Source organism: Tetrao urogallus (assembly GCF_951394365.1).
Source record: "Tetrao urogallus genome assembly, chromosome: 6".
Taxonomy (NCBI): Eukaryota; Metazoa; Chordata; class Aves; order Galliformes; family Phasianidae; genus Tetrao; species Tetrao urogallus.
This window is the reverse complement of record NC_136819.1, coordinates 14,527,230-14,553,198: the sequence shown is the minus strand read 5'-3', so window position 1 is coordinate 14,553,198 and position 25,969 is coordinate 14,527,230. Positions and strand designations below refer to the sequence as shown.

Sequence of the window (25,969 nt, the reverse complement as noted above, 5' to 3'; positions counted from 1 at the left end):
AAAAACTTGTTCATGGCAGGTCTTTTCATCTCTGGCTTTTTCATGCTAAATTTTTCTTTGCTAGAATATGATCCCACGTGACAGTGGGATTGAATGCACCTTCAGCAAGTTTGCAGATGGCACCAAGCTGAGTGGTGCAGTTGACATGTTAGAGGGAGGGGATGCTATCCAGAGGGACTGGGACAGGCTTGAGAGGTGAGTCCAGCCAACCTCATGAAGTTCAGTAAGACCAAGGGCAAAATCCTGCACCTGGGTCAGGGCAATCTCAAGCACGGATGCAGGTTGGGCAGAGAATAGCTTGAGAGTAGCCTTGAGAGAAGGATTTGGGCACGGCAATTGAAAGATTCAGCATGAGCCAGCAATGTGCGCTTGCAGCCCAAAAGGCCAACCATATCCTGGGTTGCATCAAGAGAAGTATGACCAGCAGGTTGAGGGAGGTGGTTCTCATGTCTGATGGCATCTTCCTTCCCCTCAAAGCCTTTACTCTCAGAGGTACTACCTTCAAGTTCTGAGTAGTTTCCCCCGGTAATATACGTGCCCCATTTTTCCTTTAGCTGATTTAACTTAAAAGTGAGTTTCAACAAAGTGCATCAAGAAAATGGAACAATAAGCAAAATCAAACATTTGCTGTTATGACCAGTGTGAAAAACAGAAGAACTTGATTTTATGGTGATGCCTCCATCTGATGCTGAAAGAAACGATGGAGTTGGACTGCTGTCCGTGGAAAGCCCGCACTGTGTTTTGTGCGGTGCTGAGATCTTTGTTAGTACTGGAAGTTCGTTATTTGTAAGAAAGCCGGAATTTGTTCCTTACTGAACTCTTGCTGAATGGGACTGATGAATGGAAAAGTCTTTGTCGTGGCTCTGTGGGTAGCAGTGGGTTTCATTTGCAGGCAGATTGAAGGGCCAATGAAACCTTGAGCTTGCTTTAAAAAGTGACTGTCAGTCCAAGAAGACACATTTGGGAATGGAGCTTTCCAAGTCTAGAAACAGCAAAGGGGCTGAAATGGGCAAGAGTAAACTTAAACTGCTGTGCTGACAGCACCCACTGTTGTCACAAAAATTGAGATCCCTGGAGACATCTCAGAAACATGTCCCCAGCTATGCAAAGTCTGCACCAAAAGCAATGCCTTCTATGTTATTATGTCGGCCCACGACGTCAGAGGCAGATGATGATGGTATGGCAATAGAGGTTGAACCTTCCCACCAATATTCAGTTACATTTTGTTGCTGTGCAATAAATGGCAGGAGACGGGCAGTCAGTTGGAATGGCATCTGACATGGAAATGCAAATGAAGGAGTGGGATGCCACTGAATTCCTCCATGTGGAAAAAGTGACATCCATTAACATTTATTGATGTTTGCTGAACATTTATGGAGGCCAACCAGTGGAAGAGAGCAGTAAGGTGATGGTGATGTGTTTCAGCAGCGGTGACAACAGTGGGGCACCTGATTCAGATTTTTCCAAGTGCAACACGTAGGCTCCTGTTCATAGGTAGTGAAAATGCAGAGCTAATGGTGGTGACTGTGTTGAAAAATAATGTTTTGCAGCTGAGAATTTGCTCTATCACATAGTGTTGTTATGCTTTTTCTATCTGTTGTAGTCTCCATGGAATTAAATAGGAGGCATTGCTTTTAGAGAGACTTATGTGTATGAATTATGTACATGGCATATTAATTAGTGTATTGGCTTTATATAAAAGTTACCATTGCTGCCGTTCTTTTCATGGCTGATCACACATCTTGCAAGAGTTAACAAGGTGGGGACTGTTACTTAAACAGTTTTCACTAAGTGAGTGGGATATTCATAGACTCTTTGAGCTACCTGTTGTAGTAAAACCACAACTGGAGCGTTACCAATAATTTCTTGTGCAGTTTGTAAGTATTTTTTTTTCTATTTGGAAGGTATCTAAGAACCAGTGCTCAATATTCTAAATCATCTCTTTCTTTTTCATTATGTCAGGCTTGCCAAAAAATCCTGGTTTGGTAACTTCATTAATCTGGAGAAAGAAGAACAGATTTTTGTGGTCATTAAGGACAAACCGCTAAGCTCCATTAAGGCTGATATTGTCCACGCTTTCCTGTCGGTAAGTCAGCCAAGCTGCCTGTTAGATGCATTGCTCACTGGTCAGATCTGGGACTCACTCTGCTGTGTCTGGATGAGGTGCTACCAGTTGATGAGGAGCTACAAGATACGGTTTAGTAGCTTGTTGTAGCAATGATAATGGGAGGATGGTTGGACTAGATGATCCTGCAGGTCCTTTCCAACCTTGTGATTCTATGATTCTATTTACTGGGCAGGGTTTCTTCTCCTTCAGGTTCATCCTCTGTGCATTTGATTTACATATTGTGTTGATTCAGGCCTCCATTGTGTTCTGTCTAAATTTCTAACTGAAGAAAATATTCTGTGAGAAAAGATTTCAGCCTTCTGAAAGGTGAAGTCTCCAGGTTGGCAGTGTTTGGAATTTTAGTGCAGTTAGAGAGCACTGGTAGTACAGCATCAAGACAGTGATTTGCTGCTTGGTCGCATTTCTCTTAAGGTCACCATCTATACAAAAGTCTTGGCTTCCCTGGCTATGCTCTCCACCACTTTAATCAGACAAAAACCTGTGCCATGTCTGCATTTATTACTTTAGATCTTCCCTTCTCAGCTTTATGACAGATAGAATGGTAATTTCCTCTGGTGTACAGAGTCTCAGTTGTTGTACATATTCCTTATTTACAATCCAGGATAATCTGCAGTTTTAGCAGAGGAAAATGGTTTTTTTTGTTTGTTTTTTTTTCCAACAGAAAGTCCTTATTCTTACCATTTGCAAGTACCAATAAGGAAAAAGTCAGTACAATAAATTTAATTTGCAAGGTTTTTAAATTCAAGGATGTTTGAAGCATACTGAGACCTTATTTTCCAATGGAATTGAGAGAAGGCAGCTCAATTTTTTATCATAGATCTTATCATAGATTCTTATATAGTTTGTTGAATTGGTATTGTTTTCCAAAGAATATTACTCTCCTTTCTAGTCTTTATGATGCTGCAATGAATTTCTTCCAAAAACAAAAATTCAGTTCTTTTAACTGTTCATACACAGTGCTGGCATACAGGGAGTGTGTGCAGTATGTATCAAACATTCTACCATCAAACAATCCATCTCAGGTTGGTTTGAAGCAGCGATGTTCCTGTACTGGTTTCATGCTTTTAGCTGTGCTTGTGGGTTTAGCATAGTGTGCACCACTGTTTATACTGGTGATCCTGTGCATACTTGCACATCTGTGGGGTGAGATGCAATGCGGTATGCAAACTCTATGAACCATCTCTACAGATAACTTCGAATTAAACATATTGTCATAGCCTGATAAGTAAGTCCTTAAGGACACCTTGAAGAACTCATCTCTCATAATGCTTCCTAAATTAGAAGCCAGATTTCCGAATGGTTTGGGAAATCTTTTGAAAATTTTGTCCTTTGAGAAGCAATAAATAAAATATGAGAGTAAGTTAAATTCTGGCAATATCTGTTATTATTGACTGCCTGAAAATTAGTGAGTTGTGAAATCCTACTGTAGGTCTGATGATACTGGATTACAACCAGAAAGCTTCTCAAAATTGTTTTATGTATTGATAGGAATAGGGGTTTGGGTAAGTACACATATTGTCCCTGTGGATATTCCAGACACTTGTCTATGTGTCTGCTACTTGTCCTGATGCCATAGAATCACAAATTCAAGTCCAGAAGAAAAAACAAATCTTACAAATTTTGCAGTTGTTCCCTTTGCGCACTGTACCGTCTTCTACCAACCTGTTTCAGATTCCAAGCCTCAGTCACAGTGTCATCTCACAGACAAGTTTCCGTGCAGAGTACAAGTCCACAGGAGGTCCTGCTGTCTTCCAGAAGCCGGTTAAGTTCCAGGTGGACATAACATACACAGAAGGGGGAGAAGCGCAGAAGGAAAATGGGATCTATTCTGTCACTTTCACACTCTTATCAGGTAACCATGGCAAAGCTGCAACATGGGTGCAAGTTGTCTTTGGCCTTGCTGATATGGAGGCCTGTAAAGATATTTCTGCTAGAGCAAAGGATATTTCTGCTTGACCTCAAAGGAAGGTTCAAACAGTGGGCAAAAGGAGGATATTGGGATCAAGAATGGCATTGGTAGTAATGGAAATGGTGGGAGGGCAAAACATTCTCTAGAGGTGAAGTTGCCACCACCATAATTAATACTGCATAACTAATGCTGCTCTGTTCATCAGATTTGAAATACTTCCCTATACTACATCCTTGCTTTACTCAAAGGTCTCAGTATCTCACTTGGTCTCTGTGGGCCAATGATTTCTCCCTTCTTACAGAAATATGTGATCTCTCTTTTTTTTTGCTGGCTCATCACATGCCATGCACAAAGTTTGAATTAAAATAATAAGGAAAAAATGTCCCCAGTCTTTTCTATCTTTACAAAATAAGCCATCTTTCCTTTTGCTGAGTCCAACATGGTGAAGCTTGTATTTATATTGGGACTTCATAATAGTTCCTCAAAGTTGTGCATTTAGGTGAAGCATAGCTATGCTGTATGTACACTTACAGGGATGAGACGGAAGGGAAGATGTTTGTGACCCTTTCCCTCCAGCCTGTGTTACATGAGGATTCAGTTCGCACTCTCACAGCCATTTGTGCCTCTTCTCTCCTCACAGGTCCAAGCCGTCGTTTTAAGAGGGTAGTAGAAACCATTCAGGCACAGTTGTTAAGCACACATGACCAGCCTTCAGTGCAGCAATTATCAGGTAAGTAGTTTCTGCTGTTGAGCACCTTGCTTCAGAAAGGACAGGAAGACAAAGTGCCTCTCAGTACCAGGAGGCTGAGGGAGGCCATCCCTCTGATTACAGCAAGAACCAAGCTCCATTCAGACAGAGCAGTAATTTCCTGCACCCACCTTCCCCCTCCCTCTCATCCCCACTCCAACGCTCCCAGCGCATTCCCCAGTTGAACAGCTTTTGCCCTCCTCCCGCCCAAAGAGCCATTTGCCCACTTCTCCATCAAAGGCTGCATTATCAGTTGATATGCCAGATATTCTCAGGTTCCATAAGCTCCCAGAACAGGGACACAGTCTGGAAGATATCCAGTTTTCAATCTCTTCAGGCGTGCATTAGAAACCTCCAACTTTAGAAGGTTGCAGAAGAAAGTTAAGTGCTGCTTTTAAGTAGCCGTTAAATACAGTGTTTTCAGATGTTAGAAGGTGGCTGATAGTTTCCAGTAGTGCGATCATATTCCTGGCCCAGTACTGTGGTAGCACAAGTCGTATGCTAAGGTTCTGCAGAAACTATATTTTATTGATTTTTAAAATAGGTTCCAATTTATCATGGTGGTAAAGAAAGGCTTACAAATATGGCCCTGTGCAGTGACATCAATCTGAATCTGCAGGCAGCCTGAGATGATAATACAGAAACTGGCCTCATCCCATCGTTATGTAGCAGATGTTCACTCTGACAACCAGTGGTGACACTAGGAAAAAAGTCAGTGTTAGCTCTTCTATCCTTTAAGAAGACAGAACAAAGGAAGAAGGTGAAAATGGAAAATGTAAGGAAGCTTAGATATTGGAAATGCTTCAGGGAAGGAAAAGTAGGGAGAAACAGAAAGACCATAAAGATACAGGGGACAGATGGGAGCAAAGGAGAGAGTGGGGGCTGCAGGAAGAAGAGACAGAGGGAGTGGGAAGAGTTTTCCCATCATACGGGAGAAGGTAGTATGTACATATTCCTAAGAGCCAAGTGATGTGCTTTACCTTTGTGTGAACCAGCCAAGACAACATTGCAGAATGAAATCTGCATAGGATCATACAGTTAATTGTTAGGTCTCCTTGGCTCACTGCACATATGGGTTACATCCTTCTGGTCTAACAGTGTGGCTTTAAGCTGAAGAGAAAATAACTCTGTCTAGAAGAGTGTGAGCTCACTATGTGACAGAAGAGTATGCTCAGCTCAGGAAAAATTATTTTCCACTTTACTTTTGCCTTCCAGCACTGCCTGACCTTCTGCATGCTGGATTGCAAGGGTGCCCAGCACATGGGTTATTCTGTTAGGAAACAGAAATGGTGAGGATGTTAGAACCAAGGCTGACTCCGATTTTTGCTATGTGAATTTCTGAAATAAAATAAAATTCAAGGAAGCAGACAGAATTTTCTACCAGCTTTTTCTCTTGGGAAATGCTGGGACCAAGTGAGAGTAAGGGTAATTAGCTGAGAAAAAAATGTATTCTCTATTTCACATTACCACTGGTGTATGAACAATGGTCAACCATTCCTTGTCTCTTTCAGAAAGAAGTGTGCCCTTACCCTCTATGAGGGAAAAGCTATTAAAAAAATTAAATGATGTGATCTTTCTTAAATTCTTTACCCTAGCATGTGCAAGCTACTGAGGCCATACAGAAAAACTTGGACTCTGTTGCACACTTACACATGAAGAAGGGTATCTCTATAAGAAAGTCATATTGTAGCACAAATAAAAACCATTCATCTGACTGACGCTCAAGAGATATTTAGCGCAAACTGTGCTGTGAGAAATGCATCCTACTTACAGTTTTGCTCTGATTCTGGAATGGAGAAATTATATTATAGACAAAGAGTCTCCTTCTATTGCCTAAAGCTACATTGGAGTAATTCATTCTCGCAGAGGAGATGCAGCCTGATCTTTAAAGTTGGGGAAAGTGCAACTCCACATGGAGTGTTAAGAACAAGAACTCTGTCATCCAGGTAGTTAGCTAGACAAGGCAGCTCACAAGAGATACGGCACCAGACTGTCCTGTATCTATCATCTATCCTGATCAGCAAGATGCATTTCTCTTGGAGAGAAATTATTTAACCTGAAAAACATAGTTTGGAGAAGAATCCAAGGGAAAGAGAGAAAGGAAGTGAGATTATTACTGTGGAAAAGACAGCCTGTGACTCCAAGTAGAGAGGTCCCATGATTCACATTCTCATCCAAAATGAAAGAGAAAATAAATGGATAAAGGAACTGCAAAGAGGTCATGTTTAGCACCTTGGGTGTATAACCACAAGCTGGCTGGCTGTGGTTGGATAAGTCTGTGCAGGGCTTCCTAGAAATTGCCAAGTTATTGCTCAGCATTTCTTACTCATGTAGAAGGAAGACAAATTCTTCTCCATTTCTCTTCTTCTCCCACGTTCCCAGCCCTGAACATCTCACAGGAATTAAGGTGGCTGGAGTCCTATTCAGGTTCATGTTTTGAGGATGCCCTGTAGGCAGTCCCCTGCTGGAACAGAACAAGCTTATGGTTCACTTAGACTCTCCTCCTCCATGGCTTTGAGGACATTGCTGGCTCTGACCAGCAATGCTGACTAGTTTGCTCCCCTGCCAGTGCACTGGAGATTTTCATAGCTCACTGTGCACAGACGTATCTTCTGTGCAGTTGTCTCTCCTGCCTTTTGGTTCAGGTACCTTTGCATGCAGGATGGTGAAAGCTACCTGTGAAAGCGTGCATGTAAGGTGAGATCTGCAAAAGGACAAGACCAATGAAAGCAGGGTGAAATAGAACAGCAAGGCCCAGTAAGCATATGGCACTGACAGTCATTCTCTCTCCTGCTCCTCTTTGATCTGTTATGCAGCATGCCAGCCCACTAAGCCGGCTTGCCTGGGTTTCAGAACGCACTTTCTTCTTTCTCATTTCTTCCAGCTCACAACAGTGTTTGTAGATGTCATGTTGCCCATACATCTGTGTGTGTGTGAGTGTGTACACATACATACCTGATTTAGGCAGATGTGTTTCTATGTCTCACTTGAGCACCCTGTAATCTCCCTTCCCCATGGATATCCCTGCATTCACTTCCATTTTCCCTTCCTAAAACTGTGCTTATTTCTTCTGACATATTCTGAAGCAGGAAAACAGCTCCCCTCCCTTGCTGGAATAAATGTGTAAATAAATGCAATCCATTCCACGTGCTAATCTATTACTTTTTAAAGCCACTGTCCAGCGGCCAAATTTAGTACAACATGTCAGCCTTCTACCTTGATGCTTCAGGACATGAAATCTTTTGTGGTGTAAGTGCTGAAAGGGCCTGCAGACTTAAGATTGGCATGAAATAGGTAGACAGACACTCCATCCAGGAGCCCCGTACTCAGAATCTGCTCTATAATCCCCAGGCAGGACTGCCCTTTGGAGGAATAAAGTGATCTCTTTGGAAGGAAAAAATTACTGGTTTTGGCCTTTGTTTCAGCCCAGTACACTTTCCATTAAATCGTAATTTGTTTTCCTCCACAACGCCTTTGCCCAAAAGTAATAGAAACAGCTGGTGAATGGGGGCACACAGAAGCCATCCGTGTTCATTCACAGGTTATCAATTTTTATTTTCTTAATATTTTCTTGCCTTTTTAGGCTTTGCTTTTAGGTGTGGGGTGCTGCTTATCCTAACTTTTAACTCGTTTTCCCATGTTTTAGGCAATCAGCAATGCTGCGATAGCCTTCATAACTTCTTTGTAGTAGGTTTCTGTTTTATGATATTTCTTGGCTTCATATCAGATTTTAACCATCAGCATTTCAATCAGAGCTTCTTGATATTACTGCTGAAAATGCCTTTCATCAACATAAACAATTGTTTAGAGACCACATCCAGCCTCAAAATAGGGCAGTGCAAATTCTTTCTGATGGCATGTATCTTCTGTATATATTCACCTGAGCTCTCTTACTGTCCTAGTGTATGTCTCAAAGAGAAAAAAAAAAAGCAGATGTTCACGTGATTCAAAAGCTTTGATGGAGATTTGTGCTTTCTGGGTGTTCATCTTTATGGCCCACAAATGCTGTGGGCTGCCAGATAGCTACCAAAATAATTACTAAGAAGTGGTTTCCAAATGTGCAAAGGATTTATTATCATCAAGACAGAAAAAAGGGAATATGAAAATGCCAGTTTGGAACTGGAACACCATCAGTTTTATCTGGGGCTCATCCATGTCCCAGCTTAATCTTGTTTTCTGCATTCCTTCATGCCTTCACCACTCTCATAGTCTGGGGCAGTGCTTTGTATTGCTGTCATAATTCCCACCAGGCACTGTGTAATGCCTGATTGGTTTGGTAGAGCACTGGTTTTGCTATACAACTTCACTGTTTTTATTTGACAGACCTCACTACAATTAACTGGGTTGTCCTGAAATAAAGCATGGAAAAAGAAATCCAAGCACTTCAGAGCTGTGATAGGAGAACTGTGCATTTCAAGTAGGCACCCAAACAGTAGGAAGTTCCAACCTCTGTGGTTGGAATCGTAGATTTCCTGGGCTGGGACAAGTCACCGTTCCAGAGACATCAGAAGCATCACAATCCAGGCTGTTTGACTGTGAAATTTGTGAAGGATAGAAATACAAATTACAGGGGAAAAAAAAAAAAAGAGAGAGAAAAAAAAAAATCAGGAAAGAAAATCTGTCAGAACACTAGGGATTTTTAATGGATTCAGAGCTTCTTTGACCTTTTCATGTTCCAATAAGGAAGGTCTTATTTTAACCAAATCATTTGTCATCTGTTAATGAACTAAACTGAATGTCATTTATGGAAGAGCCTTGGTAACAACTGAAGCATGAGTGACTGCCAGCAATTCCTATGAAACAAGGGATTGCCTTATCATCAGAAGGGTTGAGTTCTGCCACTGCCATTCTGCTTTAATTAAAAAATTAAACAACATACATTAAAAATGCCATTACATGACCCATCAGTGCTTCTCAGGGAGCTAAATGCCTCTTTGGACCTTGACATTATTCACCTCACATAACACCTTGATCCCACAGATACTGGGTTGTTACCCATGAGCAGAAGCCTGCTGCCAAGAATCTAAGGCTTTCTAATAAGGATGAAAATTCTGCTTTGAAATAGCAAATATTTTGTCATATAGAATACTTATTAAAGCAGATGTTATAAGATGATGGAAATTAAAGAAGTATTAAAGTCGTTATTATAAGAAGTAAGCTAAAGGCGTATTAACTGTTAGTCTCTCAGGAGATGTGGTAATAGCTGCTGCTTCTGGCATGCTCTTGTTTGCTCTTCTTTAGGAATGGGGAGAAAACAGCTGATCTTGTATTGGGAAGACATTACAAATAGAAATGGGAATGAGAAACAATCTTTTAGTAATACTTGAGAGTTTCCTTGGTCTTAATGTGTTTTTCTGTGCTCTTTCAAAGCATAGGTAGTGCTGACAGCTGGGCGACTGCTCTGAGCTCTACCATTATAGATTTGTAGTTATTGCAGCTGGGTGTAGTTGACTCAGAGCTGGACAGGAAACAGCGCAAGGCATCAGATGGCTAACTTCTCCAAGTTACTAAAGAAAAAAAAACAATGCAAGCTTCTGATTGTGACTCCTTGTCATTGACTCAATCAGCAGCTCAATCAATTGACTCAATCAGTAGGCACTTCTTAAACCTGTTAGGCATCTTCAGGGAGGAGTGTTTTTTAGGAGTTTAATTTGCTTTCTACTCAGAACATCCAGTGACAGGTGAACTCCCCACCTATCAGGCATCTTGTTCCGGATCCTGAATCTTGTCTTCTCCTTCACCTCCTGTTTTCCTTTGCTTCTTTTTGTCATGTGCCTTTCTGGGAACGCTTCCGTGGGTTTCATCTCCCATTCAGCGCTGCCAGCCTGCCTTCAGCCTTGGGGATGTAATGTCTCCTCAGATGCTTTTTGTACGTCACTGTGACCAGGCACCTGTGCTCTCTCCTCCTTGCATTCCCAGATGGTAATATGAGTACAGGCCTGGTTCCATCAGAAAACACATCCATGCTCTTCTAGCATGGGTTCAGCATACCTAGGCATATCCAGCACCCCTTCCTCACCTTTTCAAATTACTTTTCTGTGGAAATGAATGCTGGAAGTGGACCTACCCTCTCTCGTGCAGACTGTTTAGCAGATAGAGAATAGTTAGATCTTCCTGGCAGACAGGGATCTGGGACATATGTGTGCATGTTTCTGACAAACCTGTTTCTTCCAATACCTGAGTGCTTATTTAAAGGCCAGGCAGGACAAGACCCAAAACTAAACCGAGTGAAGTAACTGGTACCTGCTGGCTCCTCAGCAGCTGCCCAGCACTCAGAAACACAACAGTGAGGTCCCACTGTCAGGGCACCCTGACTGACAGTGACAGATCTTGCTTGCCTGCATGTTCTACAGGAATGTGGCCAGCAGGACTAGTTCTCTGCATTAAAGCTTACATGTAGAGCTCCTTCTTGCTTATCCCACCTGAGTTAAAAGCACTCGGAGGCTGTGGCAATGGGAGCTGTGCACAAAGTGAACAGTAATGTCTTAGATAGATTCTGTTACCCTTTCTGGAAGTAATTTTGTTGCCTGTGAATGGTGCCATTGAAAGCAAGAAGATAAGAGACTACATGTGAATGATAGAGGCAGAATTGTGTTGAGGACTTGGGCACTGGGCTTCTGAAAGATGTTTTTGAGTTATGTAAGTAGCCACCTGTACATGTCCAGTAGCACTGTGCTGCATTCTCTCCCTCCCTCAAACCTTCAGTGTACATAGATCAGCTGGCTGGACATTGCCTGTGTGCTGCAGAATAATCTGCAAAGCTGTCCAGGGGAAAGAATGTATTTCTAGTCTTTTAGTTTGTTAGTGTAATGGCAGAATGCTTCCGACATCTCTTGAATACTCATAGCTATGATAAAGATGTGGATGGAAGCAGCAGGACTGAGGCAAGCTCCACTCCCAGTCCTATGGCCAGGTGTGCACTGGCATAAAGTGGGTGGCAGAATTTGGCTTAGGTTGTGTAAAATCCAAGATGTGTATGTTTCCTGCTTCAGGTAATAATGTGCTAAGTCACTACTTTATGCACAGAGGTATGGAAACCTTTTTTTTATGTTTTTCCCTCCCTCCCTCCTCTTTCCGTTCTATGATCTAGACACCACTAACTGTATGGAGTTGATGACTGGCAGACTTTCCAAATGTGGTAAGAACTTCCTTCCCTTCTGCCTTTTCTCCTTCCCCAGTCCCTGCTGAGCAACATAATAACGCACCGCCCTGTCCCTTCCACCTCTTCCCCTTCCTTATCCCTGCTCTCCCACGCTCTTTTCAAGACTACCCAACATGTAAAAGCCCACAGTGTCCTTCTCTTACCCGGCAGACACAAGCATATACTCCTTATTCTGTTCCTCCCCATCCATCCAACAAGATGCACAGGCTCCACCACGGCTTTCCCCTTCATAGCACAAGTGTGTGGTGTTGCACTTCAGATTCCCTCCCTCACCGTCACCCAGACCAGTAATTTTCTGTTCTTTTTCCTTTTTTTTTTCCTTTTTTTTTTTTTTTTTTTTTTTTTTTTTGTTATTGTTGATGTTGTTGCTGCCTTTGATTCGTAATTCTTCAATCCCTTTTCAGCAGTGAAGCTGAATGCTGCCCTGCTAGCTGCTGTCTCCCTTGGTTTCTTTTGATTTATTGAGACAGAATTGCTCTGTTATTTAATTCCCTTTTGCATCCACTCCCTTCTTTTCCATGTATGTTTAGGGTAAGGCCCTTTTAAATCTTCCATAAAATGTACTGCATATTATTTACCATTTAGCCAGACATTTAACTGTCATAGTACCAGTCTGGTCTTAGGGAACTGTGTTGTGTTTCTAGCTGGAGGACAGTGAACCTTTTGGAGATTTAGAATTTTGTTAGGAATGACAAAAAAAAAAAAAAAGAGAGAGAAAAAAGAAAAAAAGAGGAGTTTTCTGCAAAACTTGCATCTCAGCTTGCTTGGGGTTCCGTGAATTTTGGTTAACTTGTCCCTTGCCCTCCTTCTGCTCTGTGCACACATGAACTATTCTTTCCTTCCTTACCTGTGGCCTTACTGGCTCCTTCAAATACAGTAGTGGAAATACCCAAATGCTAAAAGATTGGGTGTTTTGGGTTTTTTTGCTCTTACATCTTGTATGGAAAGGTTCTGTGCAAGAGAAATCTGTTCTCGTAGGACTTCCATTCTGGTAACTGGGTTGAATTCAGACATTTCTGTGCAAGGGAACACAAGCTGTTGAGGAAGTGATCACTGAGCTGGTACTGCTCTCCAGCTGGACCTGTGACTCCTGCGTCATCTCTTTGTAAACTGAGGGAAGTTCTTCTGGAGTCGTTCCACAGTCAAGTTGTCACAGTGGAGATAATGTTAGGTTTATGCATGTGTGACTGAGAGCAGAAATTGTTCTGTATTTCAGATGATTCCTTTTCCTTAAAGAGCAGATTTGATGATATTTTTTTTTCTTTGAGGAGAGCTCATATGATTTCTTATTTGAGTTTTCTGGTTCACTCTGTTTCTGATCTCTTCAAGAAGACTCATTTAACTTGTAGGGAGACTTCCAGCTTTGTCTTGAAGGTATCAGACAGCAGATCTCTCTTCTTCCTCAAGCCTTTCTTTCTTGCCCGGATCTGACATTCACATCATATGATAATACTGAAATGCTGATTCTGCTGATTGCTTGCAAGTTAATCAAGCTACACAGATAACCAGCCAGTCCTCTGCGCTCTTTAGATAGAGCATTACTGTTCATTCCCAGCTCAGGTCCTTCAGCTGTCACAGTGTCAGCATCCATCAGGGACAAAGACAACAAGGTGATGGCCAGAAGGGAGACTGTTTTGTGGCAGCTACAGTCTGAACAGAAGATGTGGGTAGATCTAGAAAAGAGAAAGGAAGGGTCGTCAAGGTAATGGAGCTGCTTCCTTTGAATCAAATTGCCTTTGGTGTGTTCATAAAAAATGTAAGTAGTGATAACATTCACTGTGCTGAATACCACCCTCCTAAATATGTGAAGAGCTATTTCATGCACAAGAAAGCTCGTCCAACATTTAGTCAGGGGAGTAAAGGGAATGAATTGGGATTTTGCCTAGTATTGGCAAACTGTCCTCTATGACTTTGAGGACGGGCATAGTCCTGTGGAGTTGGCACAGTGTTCATATAGGGACGGCCAATAGAGTAAGAAAAACTATGCTGAGCATTTTTGTGACGTTATCACTGTTCCACATTCTGAGAATGAACATAAAAGGGCATTTTTGCAGGAGTTAACACTGGAGCAGGAAGAGCAAATCAAAGGTTTTATGCCAGGCTTAACTATGTGAAAGCTGTGGTGGGAATGAGGACTATCTCTTCACTCAATATAAACCATTGTAATTAACAGCAAGGCAAATTTATTTAGCCCTTTAAATATTAACTTGTCTTCTGTTAGCAGTCATCATCAGTCTGAGGTGTGCTTTTGCATTTAGACATTAGCATTGAAAAGTAGTTCTTGTACAGCTGAGGTATGTCATAGGAGCTGCCAGTGTCCAAATGCTGCCACTGTATCAGTTCTGTCTGTGCACACTGGTAAACTGCTGCCAACTCCCAGTGTTTCACAAGAAAATTGTTTGTCTCATGATCAAGTTGAAATGCACTCAGGGATGCAGTATTTTATTTTGTTTCCACCTGTTTCAGCAGGGGAAGGAGCATTTCTAGTGTCAGGAAGACTTAATTGATTTTTATGAAGTCTTTAATATCTGTGTATAAGAATAACTTTGCCTTATAATAGCCCTTTACATTTAAAATGAATCTGTAGCCTGAAAACTGCCTGTAGAAGTGATACCTTCTAGCTTAGCTGATCTTTCCCTTGTGTATTCAGAGCCAAATCAGTTTAGTGACAAAAAAGCTTTACTACTTTATGTGCTGCCATTAAGCCTTATAAATTCAACATGGCTGTAAAAAGGTGAGCTAGATTTAGATTCTTTTGAGGCAGGATTGAGTGACCTCTTTACTATCATCTAATCTGGTATTTATGTCTACCTCATTGAATAATGGATTGTATGATTAACGCTGAGGTTCTAACAGGTACTCAAACTACTAAGGCTGTCAAGCTTTGTAGTTTGAGTGTGTTGGATCTGGAACCATTGATATATACCACACAGAAGCCCACAGTGCCATTTCACTAGTCCTCATTCAAAAAAGAATCTGTCTTTATGAGCTTGGATGACTTTAAGGCCTTTAATAAGTGAGCTGAGAGTTTATTTGGATGGTTGAATCAGTAGTGAAGCTGTTTCATAGCCTTTGATAACTCCTTTTCCCAACCGTCTCTAATTTTTTAGAGTCCTTAGGAAGCATGTTTCAGCAAGGTGCTGGCTGCTGGCAGAAAGCTCAGAAATGCCTGTCTCATTCTTCACATTACCTCTGAGAAATACTCACCAGAGAGCCTGTGAACTCCCCATTCTCTATAGGGGATATATATATATATATCTCAGCTGTCTGGGGCTGAGTTTTATTTCCAAGTAAAGCAGTTTTCTTTGTTGCTTTCATCCCTCATGAATCTCAGGAAGTTTTCAGTTACGTCACAAGCACTTCAAGAAAATGGGAGATTATTACTGTATAATTAGCACAGCCCCAGTCAAATCTTGCTGCTGTGCTTGGCATTGCACAAGCTTACTTTCTTGCAAAATCTTAGACCATAACTCTGTGACACAAGAATAGTCAGAAGACTATTTGAAAAATCAAAATGCTTATTTTTATACATCCCATGTTGCTGCTTACAGTTTGAAAACTGAATTCCTGGCACCGGTTAAGCAAGAAGCTTTAAGGATCCTCGTGTGAACCAGTGACTGTCACCAAAATGATCTGATCAAAGCGGAAGCACAGCAGATCCACTTGCCTTTCATATCTTTCCAGTGAATCTCACTGGAATCTCTTGCTTCTAATGTCTAGAATATATTTAGATTGTTTACATAGCTTCTTATTCTGAGACACCTTACATTGCCCACCATCACCAATCATCCTCTCTGCACGTCCTCTTGCAGTAAAGGCTTCTCTTCATACCTCCTTGCAAATGCAGTTTCATTCATACAGGTGCAAGCCCATCTCAGTAGCATCCCAAGCAACTTGAGGAATTAGGAGAGGTGTTATAGTTTAAAATTGATTACATAATATCAGGATTGTGGCATGTAACTTAGTGGTAGCTTAGAGACTCTTGGTGTTACAGCAGCAAAATACTGGTTTTGAAGCTCTCAGAAGTGATCCATGTTGGTTTTATTTGAAGTAACTATTTCATTTAGAGTAGCCATTTGAGCTTTAATGGAAGAGAAAGTTGGTGATTCACATTCTTGAAGTCATAACTGATGGTAGAAGCACAAAGACCTGCAGAAAAAAGGAAAAAAGACATATACTGTCCTCCCAGCTGAAGGATTCTCTTCACCATTGTTGCACAGTGAGGTTGTTGGAACAATGTTCTCTTTATTATCATTTCTGATAAATGAGCTCACTGCTTATCTTCTGAGTGTAACTGATTCTTGATGGACATGGATATAAATGGGGACCCAAATGAGAGATCTAAGGTGGAAGCCCACCTGAAAGATCACATATTCTATCATAATATGTGAATTATGATAACTTAGATAAGTCAGATTTTCCGAATAGTTCAAGCCAGATTTCCCAGCTATTTGCTGTCCAAACGAATACGAATACCACACGGTAGTTGTATCTCTTTCTAGTGTTGCTTTCAGGAGAAACTTATTTTCCAATTCATAACTCATGTTTTTGCACTGTCGAAGAAGGTAGCAATAAAAATGGCAGCTTGGCACTAAAGATGACTCCAGATGTATTGTTATGTATCAGATTCTGTTTTGACTTCTACCAGACTTCTATTGCCCAATACAAAATCTTCTCCTCTTTTCTTTGTTAATATCTAATACAGAAAACACACTTCTCTCTTAATTAACATAACAGTACTTTATTTATGACAAGCAGTACTTCAGGATATTCCATGTGAATATTTGCTTGCTGTGCTGAGTTGAATCTGAGATGGCCTCTCCTGAAAGTGGAATCATATTTTGAAGGGATTGATTGATTCAAAGGAAATGAGGAATTAACTTTTCTCCAACATACAGAGTTTATTTCTTAGGAACAGGTCTGAGAACTTAAAGCCCGTAAGATCACACATAAACACCCATCTGTCAGAAAGGGAAAAATAGTATTATTAAGTGCCAATATATTTTTGACATTTTTATGGACACAAAAAAAAAAAATTGAATGAAGCAGCTGAAGTCTTAAAGAGAATGGGTGGCAGCAATAATATCATCTGTTGCGGCTTTATGAGTATAGATCATCAGCTTCCCCTCTCATCACACACTTGTGCAGGCAGATCTTTGTAAAAGGACAGGCAGATACAAAGCATTCTTGGGCTGAGTCCTTTACCAGCCAAATTGCAAGAACAGCATGATTCCACAACAAAATCTGGTACCTCTTCATCCCAGCTCTATCTTTGCCTGCTCTTTCAGTGCCACCAGCTGTCCAAATGAACACACAATTCTTTCCTCTCCATCATCATGTCTCCTTTTTTGAATGTTCTGTGGTGGCACTGAAGTGGTTGGAGTTTTTCATCCATAGTGGGGATTTGTTTTCTAATTAATTACTTGTGTTATAGCTTTGCAGAAGGTAGCAGCTAGGAAATTGGCCACGTATATTTGGGTTTTTGCTGTCTGCATCCACCATTCTCTAACTCATCACCTAAGAACTACCTGTCTCAGTTATATTGCCTGTGACAGGAGAGGCTGACCTGAATTTCACTTTCTCTGTGTGTGTATGAGAGAGAGAAAGCACACAAGACTGAGCAGAATGCCTCCTGCACAGGAGAAGGCATGTTTTAGGGGAGTAAGAACAAGGATTTACATGTCAGATTGGTTTGAATCTGCTCAGATGTGTAGCAGCTGAAAATTCTCACATTCTCCCAATAGTATGGACACCTGTGCTAACAGCGTCTGATAAGCTGAGTAGTTCCCAGCAGCATTCTGTTTCTGCAAACACTGTTATCAGCTGGCTCTTTTACTGACAGAGTCCATTGGCTCTGGAAAAGAAGCTCTGTTGTTTCCTTTGGAAATGGTCTTTCCCAATTACAATTCATTTGTCTCCTGTTAAGAAACTCAAGTTGTTCTGTGGACTCAGTCTTTCCCATTTTCTAGTCCTAAGCCAAAATAAAATTAAAACAACCATCTCATTATATAATTTAGCGGGGAAAAAAAATACTGGGAGAACATGTGCTGGTCAATCTATCGTGACAGTTCAAAAATCTGGCAAATATAAAACTGTGTACTTTTAACCTGAAAAGCTTTTCAAACTTCCTGTATTTTTAGAGAAGTACCAGTCCTGCGATTTTAGCAGTTCCTTCTGCTCATGTCAGGTGGTGTAGGGTGCGTTCATAGTTTAGGAAAAAGTTCTATGTGAAGGCTTCCAGCATGACATTGCAACAACTTTTCAGTCACCCTTCTCCATTGCAGAGGGAAACCTTATATATCCAACTTAATGTTAAGTGGGTTGAGCAAAACTGTATAGTCTCCTTTGGCAATAAGTGAGCTCCTTAAGGCCTCTCTCTGATTCACATTCGTAGAATGCCTAGGCCAGGGGCTCCTTGGTCTGGAGAAGAAAAAAAAAACCCTACATAATCTTGTAGGAACAGAGAAACAGGCCACTTTTATCTCTGTGTCATCCCTTGCAGTGCATATAGTCTAGGAGTGCGTTCTGTATGTTACATCTTCTGTTACTGAAGGCAAAGGGACTCTGCCAACAGAAAACAAACATGCTTAGTCTTAACAAAGAGGGATAGAACTATGTCAGAGTAGCAGAATGGGTTTGAAAGGGAGTAGATTATCAGTTATCAAAAAAGTGTTTTGATGCATTATGTGGAAAGAGTTGGATTGTGCTGTGATTCACCGAAAACATGGCTGATGTTGAGATGAAGAGCAAACTAGGGATGAAAAAAAGGAAAAGAAAACAAAAACAAACAACAACAACGAATCCTCCAATGCATAAAGGGAAAGGAATTTGTGCTGTAAGTAGCAGAGGCAGGCAGAAGGCAGACCAATGTTTTCCCATTCACATTCTTCCAAAGCCTGAGTTAAAAGCGCAGAAATTAAATAATTTATCAGGCCACAGAGAAAGAAAAGGCAGAGAATAATCCCATAGATGATGTATTTGCTTTATTCAATTTGGTGGTCAGCACCAAAAAGATTAGTGCATTAAATGTCATTATAGATATAAGAGAGATGTTTTCACAGGACAAGAAAGTTTGCTTTCATTAAATCCGTGGGAGTGCTGCCATTTGCTTTAATCTGAACAGGGCCAAGTCCTTATGTGGCTATCTTAGAATGTTACAAAAGAGCAGTCTCCAGAGATAGAAGCCTCCAAGCCTGTCCAGAAGCTGCTTGTTCCATACTTGTTAATCTCCTGGGAAGGACGCTGAGGGTCGTGGCAAGGTCAGAGCAGGTGAATCCTCTTCTGGTGCCACTCCTGGTACCTGGAGTGCATCACCTCCTTTTCTCTTTCCTCTCTTAACCTGGATGTGCCAGTTCAACTTTGCTCCTAGCCCCTGTGACACTTCGGCAGAAAAACAAATGAGATAGAGTACTCTGAGGGTTGATACAAGATATCTGCCCAGCTTCCTTTTACCTCTCAGTGCCCCTTCCCAGCCCTGCTTCTTCCTTTTACTGTCTGTGTTAAAATGCATTCACTTTGAGGAATTTGGCCATGGTGATGCTGCACACAGGTGCCACAAATTAGTGCCTTCTCCATAATCTATTTCTTTAGTGTCCCTTCAATACATGACCCTTTCATAAGCTTCAGTGCTTGTTTTCAAACCCATTTCCCTCCCCATCTTGCAGCATCTGGCTCCTCGGACTAACTCAGAAATGCACATATCCATCTCCTTCTAACAGAAGTAAACCTAATGCTCTGAACCTCCCTTCCTGCTTCTGAACCTTCTCACAGTTTCTCACCCTTGCTGCCCTTCCTGCCCTCTTTATGTTGGTGAACGTTTGCTCTCAAGGGGAAAGAAGACCTTAGTTACAGATGCATGAAATATCAGGGAAGTTTGAAAAATCAGTAAGCCAAACCTTCATCCCTGTCCGGAGGAAATGGGATGTCATCTCACATTTTTACATAACAGAGAAAGTCTCTTTGAGGCCCCCAGATGGACTTGCAGGTCTAAGAGCCTATTACATATTTTGTACTGGATGCAAGGAGTGGAAGATTGCTGAAAAAAACTATTCTAAAAATCATCACCTGCATTTTCAAGTCTTGTTTTACTGGCCGCATCAGCCCAAAGGCAACTGAAAACTGAAAGGAGCAACAACAGTCACCATTTTCATGCTTCCAGCATAGCTGACCTATGTTTACATATCCCCAGAGAGAAATGTGAGGACTCTTTGTCTGTTCAAAGACCAGTATCTAGACAAGCCTGAGCGTGGGCTAACAAGCTGTCGTGTAGATAACATCAATGTGATTGTCTGTAGTGCTTGGCTTAGGATCAGTCCTTTCCTAACTGCAAGATATGAAAGGATTAATACCAAGTTTTTAATTACAAGTCCAGACACTGTGAAAGGCAAAGAAAGGAAGGGGTTAGTGAAATGGCCTATTTTATTTTTCAGTAGCTCTCATTCAATATCCCTAAGGATTTCCTACCTCCCATTAAAATTTTACCTGAAAAATGCTGATTGTAAGAAATCCAGTAGTGATACAGGCAAAGAAAAAGCAGACTGTTAAATGCTCTTTGCTGCAGTAAATCTCCAGGTACCTGAAAGCCAGTAGGGCATGGGAAGGAGAAAGGGTGGATGAAACAGGGGCTGCATATTTTAATAGGATGATTAAAAATCCTGTATCAGAACTTGTCAAATACCAGATATTTACGTACAATTTTAAAAATGTTTTATTGCTCCCTTTTTGCAAGTTGTACTTTTGTCCGCTGTTCCTGTCTATGTGAAAACTAAAATTTTCCCAGTTCCTGCAGAGCGCTTCTTTCTCTGCCCTCCTCTTTCCCTCTAAGCTTGTTGAATAAACTGCTCAGCTGAATAACTAGAGATACTTCCCTCCCTTTTTCTCCCAACCTAGCAGTCTTTCCCTATCCAGCATTTTTTTTAGTGCTCTTTTTCCATTCTCTCTGCTGACTCCATTTGCTTATGAGGATGAGGGGTCCAAAGCCACATAATGACCAGATTTGTCCACATTCCTGCAATCAAGGTTGAGTGTTTGCTTTATTTTTTCATTGAAAGAGAATATTCACTTGAAGTAGAAATGAGTCTGAGCAGATATTAAATGAGCATGAGCTCAACATGCATACAGAGCAGCTTAGGGTGAATTAGAAGGTATAGATGTGGAAGAGCTATCCCTATTCCAAAGCATTTGCACACATGTGGAAGGAGGCAGGTGGAGCTCGGGGAGTTCTGACCCAGAAATAGCTGAGAGTTTGGTAGGTTTTCTTTTATTAGCCAGAATTTGAGTTACGTGTTTCTCCTGGCTGCTTGTTTGCATCCTTCATCTCTTGAATCTGTTAGCTGAGTGGTGCCCTTCCAGAAACTAACAACCATTTGCTTGGGGCGCTGGTATAATTCGGCACATAGATGGAAACAGGGCCAGCAGTAGGTTAAACACAAAACAGCAAGTACAGGAAGGCAAGGAATGAATTAGATGAGTAAGACTGAGATCCATCTCTCTGTATGTCAGCCATGTGATTTTTCTCGATGCCTGTTACCACACAGAGGAAAGCAGCAACTACATGGCTAGCATGGGCCAGTGGAAGAAGAGTAATACATTCAGTTTTGGAGGGCACAAATGCTATCTTTTTTCTTTTTCTTTGCATATCAACAGTTGATGTCTGTCTAGGATCTTCCTTTAGGGAATAAGAAAGCATGCTACAAGTCCTTCAGATGTTACCACACAGAGACAGTACTTGCCCACTGTGGTAACCAGTCTGCTTATGTGTGTAATAAAAGCGAAAAGAAATAGAATATTATTAAGCCACCAGCTTCCACTAACTGTGGGTGAGTGGGGATCTCTACTATGAAGAAGCCTCTTTGCTCTGGACTGAATGTTGCCGTCTCGGGGATGAAAGGTCCCACTCTTCACAACTACCACATCACTGCACAGCAGAAACAAGGAGCCTTCTGGGAGCTGGAGGATGAAATCGCTTAGATGGGGTGTAAATTAGCTGATTTGAATTTGTTGTAACAGTGGAGCCAACAGTCCCAATACTGAGAAAAACATCATGAGTTTTTCTTCAAGTATGACATTCCACAGTAACGTAGAGGCACAGAGGTATATGCATTACTGCAAAGGGAATTAGAGTGTCAAGAAGGAATCTGCTGTACAGGTCTCTTCTTTAGCAGATAGGCCAGAGGGTCATTGTAAGGACATCCCATCCCCCTTAGCAGGTCCAGCCCAAGCTGCTGTGCCATGAAACCTCTGTGGACCATTCCTGGATTGATATCGCTCATGCTGAAACACAGCTGGGTCTTTCGTTGCATTAAACTTAAGGCATTAAAATTAAGGAATGAAGAGAAGATTGTCTGGCCTTTGAGGACCAGTTAAAGGATTGCATATAACCATCTTGGAGCTGCATAATTAAACCCGGCACATAGCTGCTAGTCAAGCACATGAAGGCTCTTTACATAATATTTGTGTGTGCTTTGTTAATTGAGAATTCTCAGATGCCCACATTTAGAGGGTTTTAGAAGAAGACTCATTACATTCAGTCCAGGCTCTGTCTGTTCCTTTTGGCCCCTGGAGGTGCGTCTGTGATGCATCGTGCTCCCCATTGGAAAATGGCTTTGGTAAAGTGAATCTTGGATTTAATCAGAAAGTGAAATGGTGAGCAAAAAGACTTTTTCAAATGGCATGAAAGATTACATTGTAACATATGTACAGTGCCAAACCATGTTATTTCTACAGCCTGCTCCTCTGGCTGGCTTAATGAGATACCTGTTCCACCAGCATGCAGTCCTACATCCTTCTGTGGCTCCTAGCTCCTCTGAAATCAATGTCTGTGTTCCAGAGGCTGTACTGTAACCAAACAATGAATTCAGGACAATGAGAAAGTAGTTCTTGACCCCGGCAGGTGCCAGAAATACATGCACAGCAACCTGCTTCTACATAGCATTCAGTATCTCTATTTCCAGGTGCTTGTTGTAAGAAGGATCTGAAGATGCTTAGAAGCTTGCAAGCACAAGCCACAAACCACACATACAGATGGAGGTAGTCATGTCAGCCATCGCTTGTTTTTCAAATACTTTCTCCCTTGGAGCACTTATGCATTTGAGTTCTAGTGTCTAAAAAGCGAGCAAGGAGATACTCAGAAGCAAAACGCAGGCAGAAAAGCATAATCCCCAGTGCAGCCATGTAACTTAGCAGGGCTGCAAAGCAAAGCATCAATTGGCAACCACATAAAAAAAAAAAAGAAAAAAACACAACAAAAAAACAACAATGACATTCGTAACAGCAGCAATAAGATGGGATTTGCCTGTATCCCACATTACGTTCACTGATGTTTCAGTGCAGAATGGCCAAATGACTGCAAGTAATAGAACTACGTATTTCAGCGATGTGGTGCTGCATCCTCTTTTTAGGTGAGACAGCTGTGCCCACCCGCTCAAGACAAAACTAGGACCTACCCGTAGGTGCTTGATGCTCCCAGCCTCTTTATTTCTGTAGGTGTCCCATCCTAAACACTCTTCCTCTTCCTGCTCATTGTCTTCATCCCCCACACACCCCCACGCACGTGGCTCTGGATCTCCTCATCATGTTCTTCTCGTTAAAAACCCCATTGTTCATTTGTTTGTTTGTTCTCTCTCTTTCTCTCCTCTTTTTCTCTCTCTTTCCCTCTCTTTTTTTTTTTTCTTTCTTTCTTTCTTTCTTTCTTTTTTTGTCTCCTCTGTTTTGTGTACCCAGGCAGCCCATTGAGTAACTTCTTTGACGTAATTAAACAACTTTTTTCAGACGAGAAGAACGGGCAGGTGAGCCATCCCCCCGGCACGCCAACCAAGCATAGCGCAAACAGCAAGCGGAGCGATTCCGGTTCTAATGACTATGGGTCTAGAGGAGACAATAAGTACCCTGCTGGCAAAGACAAGGCAAAGATGGTCTCATCAGTCGGCCTACAAGACCAACCTTAAATAAACACATAAAAAATTAAATAACTTAGAAACAAAATCAGAAACAAAAAACAAAAAAAATAAAGCAAGAAAGAATGAAAGAATATTCCTTAGCGAGCTAGCCTCTAAACTAGAAGGATGTATATACCTTGCCACAACAGTACAAAACTGTCTATAGACAAATTTTGTATGAAGGAATGACTGTATATATATACATATATATATTTATATATGATATATAATATATATCTCAGAAACAAACACAAAAACAAACGAACGAAAGAATGAAAAGAAAAGAAAGAAAAGAAAAGGTAGCACAGATGACAAACCCAGTTCGACAGATCTTGGGTTGTGGTTTTTTTTTTTTTTTGATTGCTTCTTTTTTTTTTTTTCCTCCCTTTTTTTGAATGTTTTTTCTTTTTTTTTTTTTTTCCTTTTTTTCTCCTTCCTGATTTTTTGGGTTTTTTTATTGTTATGATTACTTTTTGTTTTCTTTCGGTTTGTTTCTTGTTCTGTTCATGCTCTCTCTGTGTTTCTGACGACACCACTTGTTTCCGCTCTGCTACCAGGAATTATCCCGAAAAGTTAACATGTCAGCCACGGCTTCACCTTCTGTGCTCTGCGGACACTTGTTGACGGAAGGCAACCGATGTAGACTGTCCAAGGACCAGTCCTGTTTGAGGTTCCCAGCCTCCCCTCTCCCTTCAGGAAGTGGGTTTCTCCCCCACTTCTCCCCAAACATCTCCCCAATGCACGCTTTTTTTTATTATTATTATTATTATTGCTTTTTTTTTTTTTTTTTTTCCTCTCTCTTTTTCATTTTTGGTGCTCCACAAGAGAGATCTGCTCAGTTATTGGATTGCAAAATCTGGGCTGAAAGGAGGTTGCAAATTGTTGGAGTGAAACCTTTGCCCTTGGCAGCTTCTGTCTGCGCAGGTGAACTCTGCCTGGAGCGGGAGGGTGCAGGGAAGGAGACGGGGTAGTGGGAGCGCAGTGTTGCGTGGATCCAGAGCGCGTTCTCATCAGAAACCAGCTGGGAGCAACTCAAAACTAAGCCTTGAACCAAGACAGTATTGGGGAGCTTCATCACAGGATTTTCTTAACCTTCTTTTTGTCCCCGCCACCTTTTCTGTTTCTTTTGGCCTTTTTTTTAATGTATATATACATGTATATTTATGTGCGTATATTTTGATAAAAATATACATACATACATACATACATATATATACACAGAAAATAATTGTGTTTTGTTTTGATTCGTTTTGTTTTTAATGCCGTCTCATTTTGCTTTTTGACCTGCTGGAAGGGGAAAGGAGTAAACTTAGGAGGGAGAGGGGGGTTAAACGAATAAACACATACAAACAAAACATGAAAACTTAGGGAAAAGGCAACTTCTGGTAGCAAAGAAGAGGGACAAGACTCTGCCAAGGACTGTCTCTCCCGCCGCCAGGCACGGTTGCTGCTGCTGCTACTGCTGTTCCTCCTTCGACACCTTCCTCCCCATCTGTCAGCTCCCTGCCACTGTGCCACCGTGCTGGGACCTTCTTCCACCAGCTGGAGCCTCCACCGCACCCTGCATTTAGAGGCAATTGTTGTGTTGCTAGTGCTGCATTGGTATCAGTATTATTATTTCTTTAAGTTACCGATTTCATTCTTTGGCTTGGGTGAATTTTTTTCTTAAGAAAAAAGAGAAAAAAAAAAAAAGAAAAAAAAAAAGAAAAAAAGAAGACGAAGAGGAAGAAAAGAGACTTATCTTGGGTTTTATTTCCTGTGTGTGTGTGTGTGCAAATCACTGGCACTTAGTTCATCTGAGCAAGGCAAGGTGGAGTCAGGGCAATGGGAGACTTAATCACGAAGCTACTGTAAACTTTAAAAATTACTGCAAGATATTTTTATAAAGTTTTAGTTTTTCTTTTTGTTTTGGTTTGTTTTGGTTTGTTGGTTTGTTTTGTTTTGTTTTGTTTTTGAAGGGGAGGAGGGTGGGGTTGGGTGGATGGGGACCTTCTTTTTTTTGCGTTTCAGTTCTTAGGTCTTGGTTATTTATATATACATATATATATATTTAAAAAATAAGCTGTTAGATATATCTTCTGTTTAA

The 25,969-nt window shown here is 41.3% G+C and overlaps 1 protein-coding gene across 2 annotated transcripts in view; it reads left to right on the top strand.

Annotated features, from left to right (window-relative positions):
* Positions 1-23,892, top strand: part of BRSK2 (BR serine/threonine kinase 2) — a gene marked incomplete at both ends in the record, with an annotated part of 294,707 nt that extends 270,815 nt beyond the window's left edge. The window contains 5 exons of one of the 2 annotated variants that reach the window (XM_079537668.1): positions 1,963-2,086; positions 3,800-3,980; positions 4,678-4,767; positions 11,876-11,923; positions 23,669-23,892. In XM_079537668.1, the coding sequence (XP_079393794.1) occupies positions 1,963-2,086; positions 3,800-3,980; positions 4,678-4,767; positions 11,876-11,923; positions 23,669-23,892 (667 nt within the window). The remainder of the gene's footprint in view (positions 1-1,962; positions 2,087-3,799; positions 3,981-4,677; positions 4,768-11,875; positions 11,924-23,668) is intronic. The other variant, XM_079537669.1, reaches the window with a different exon arrangement.
* Between the last annotated feature and the right edge of the window lie 2,077 nt (positions 23,893-25,969).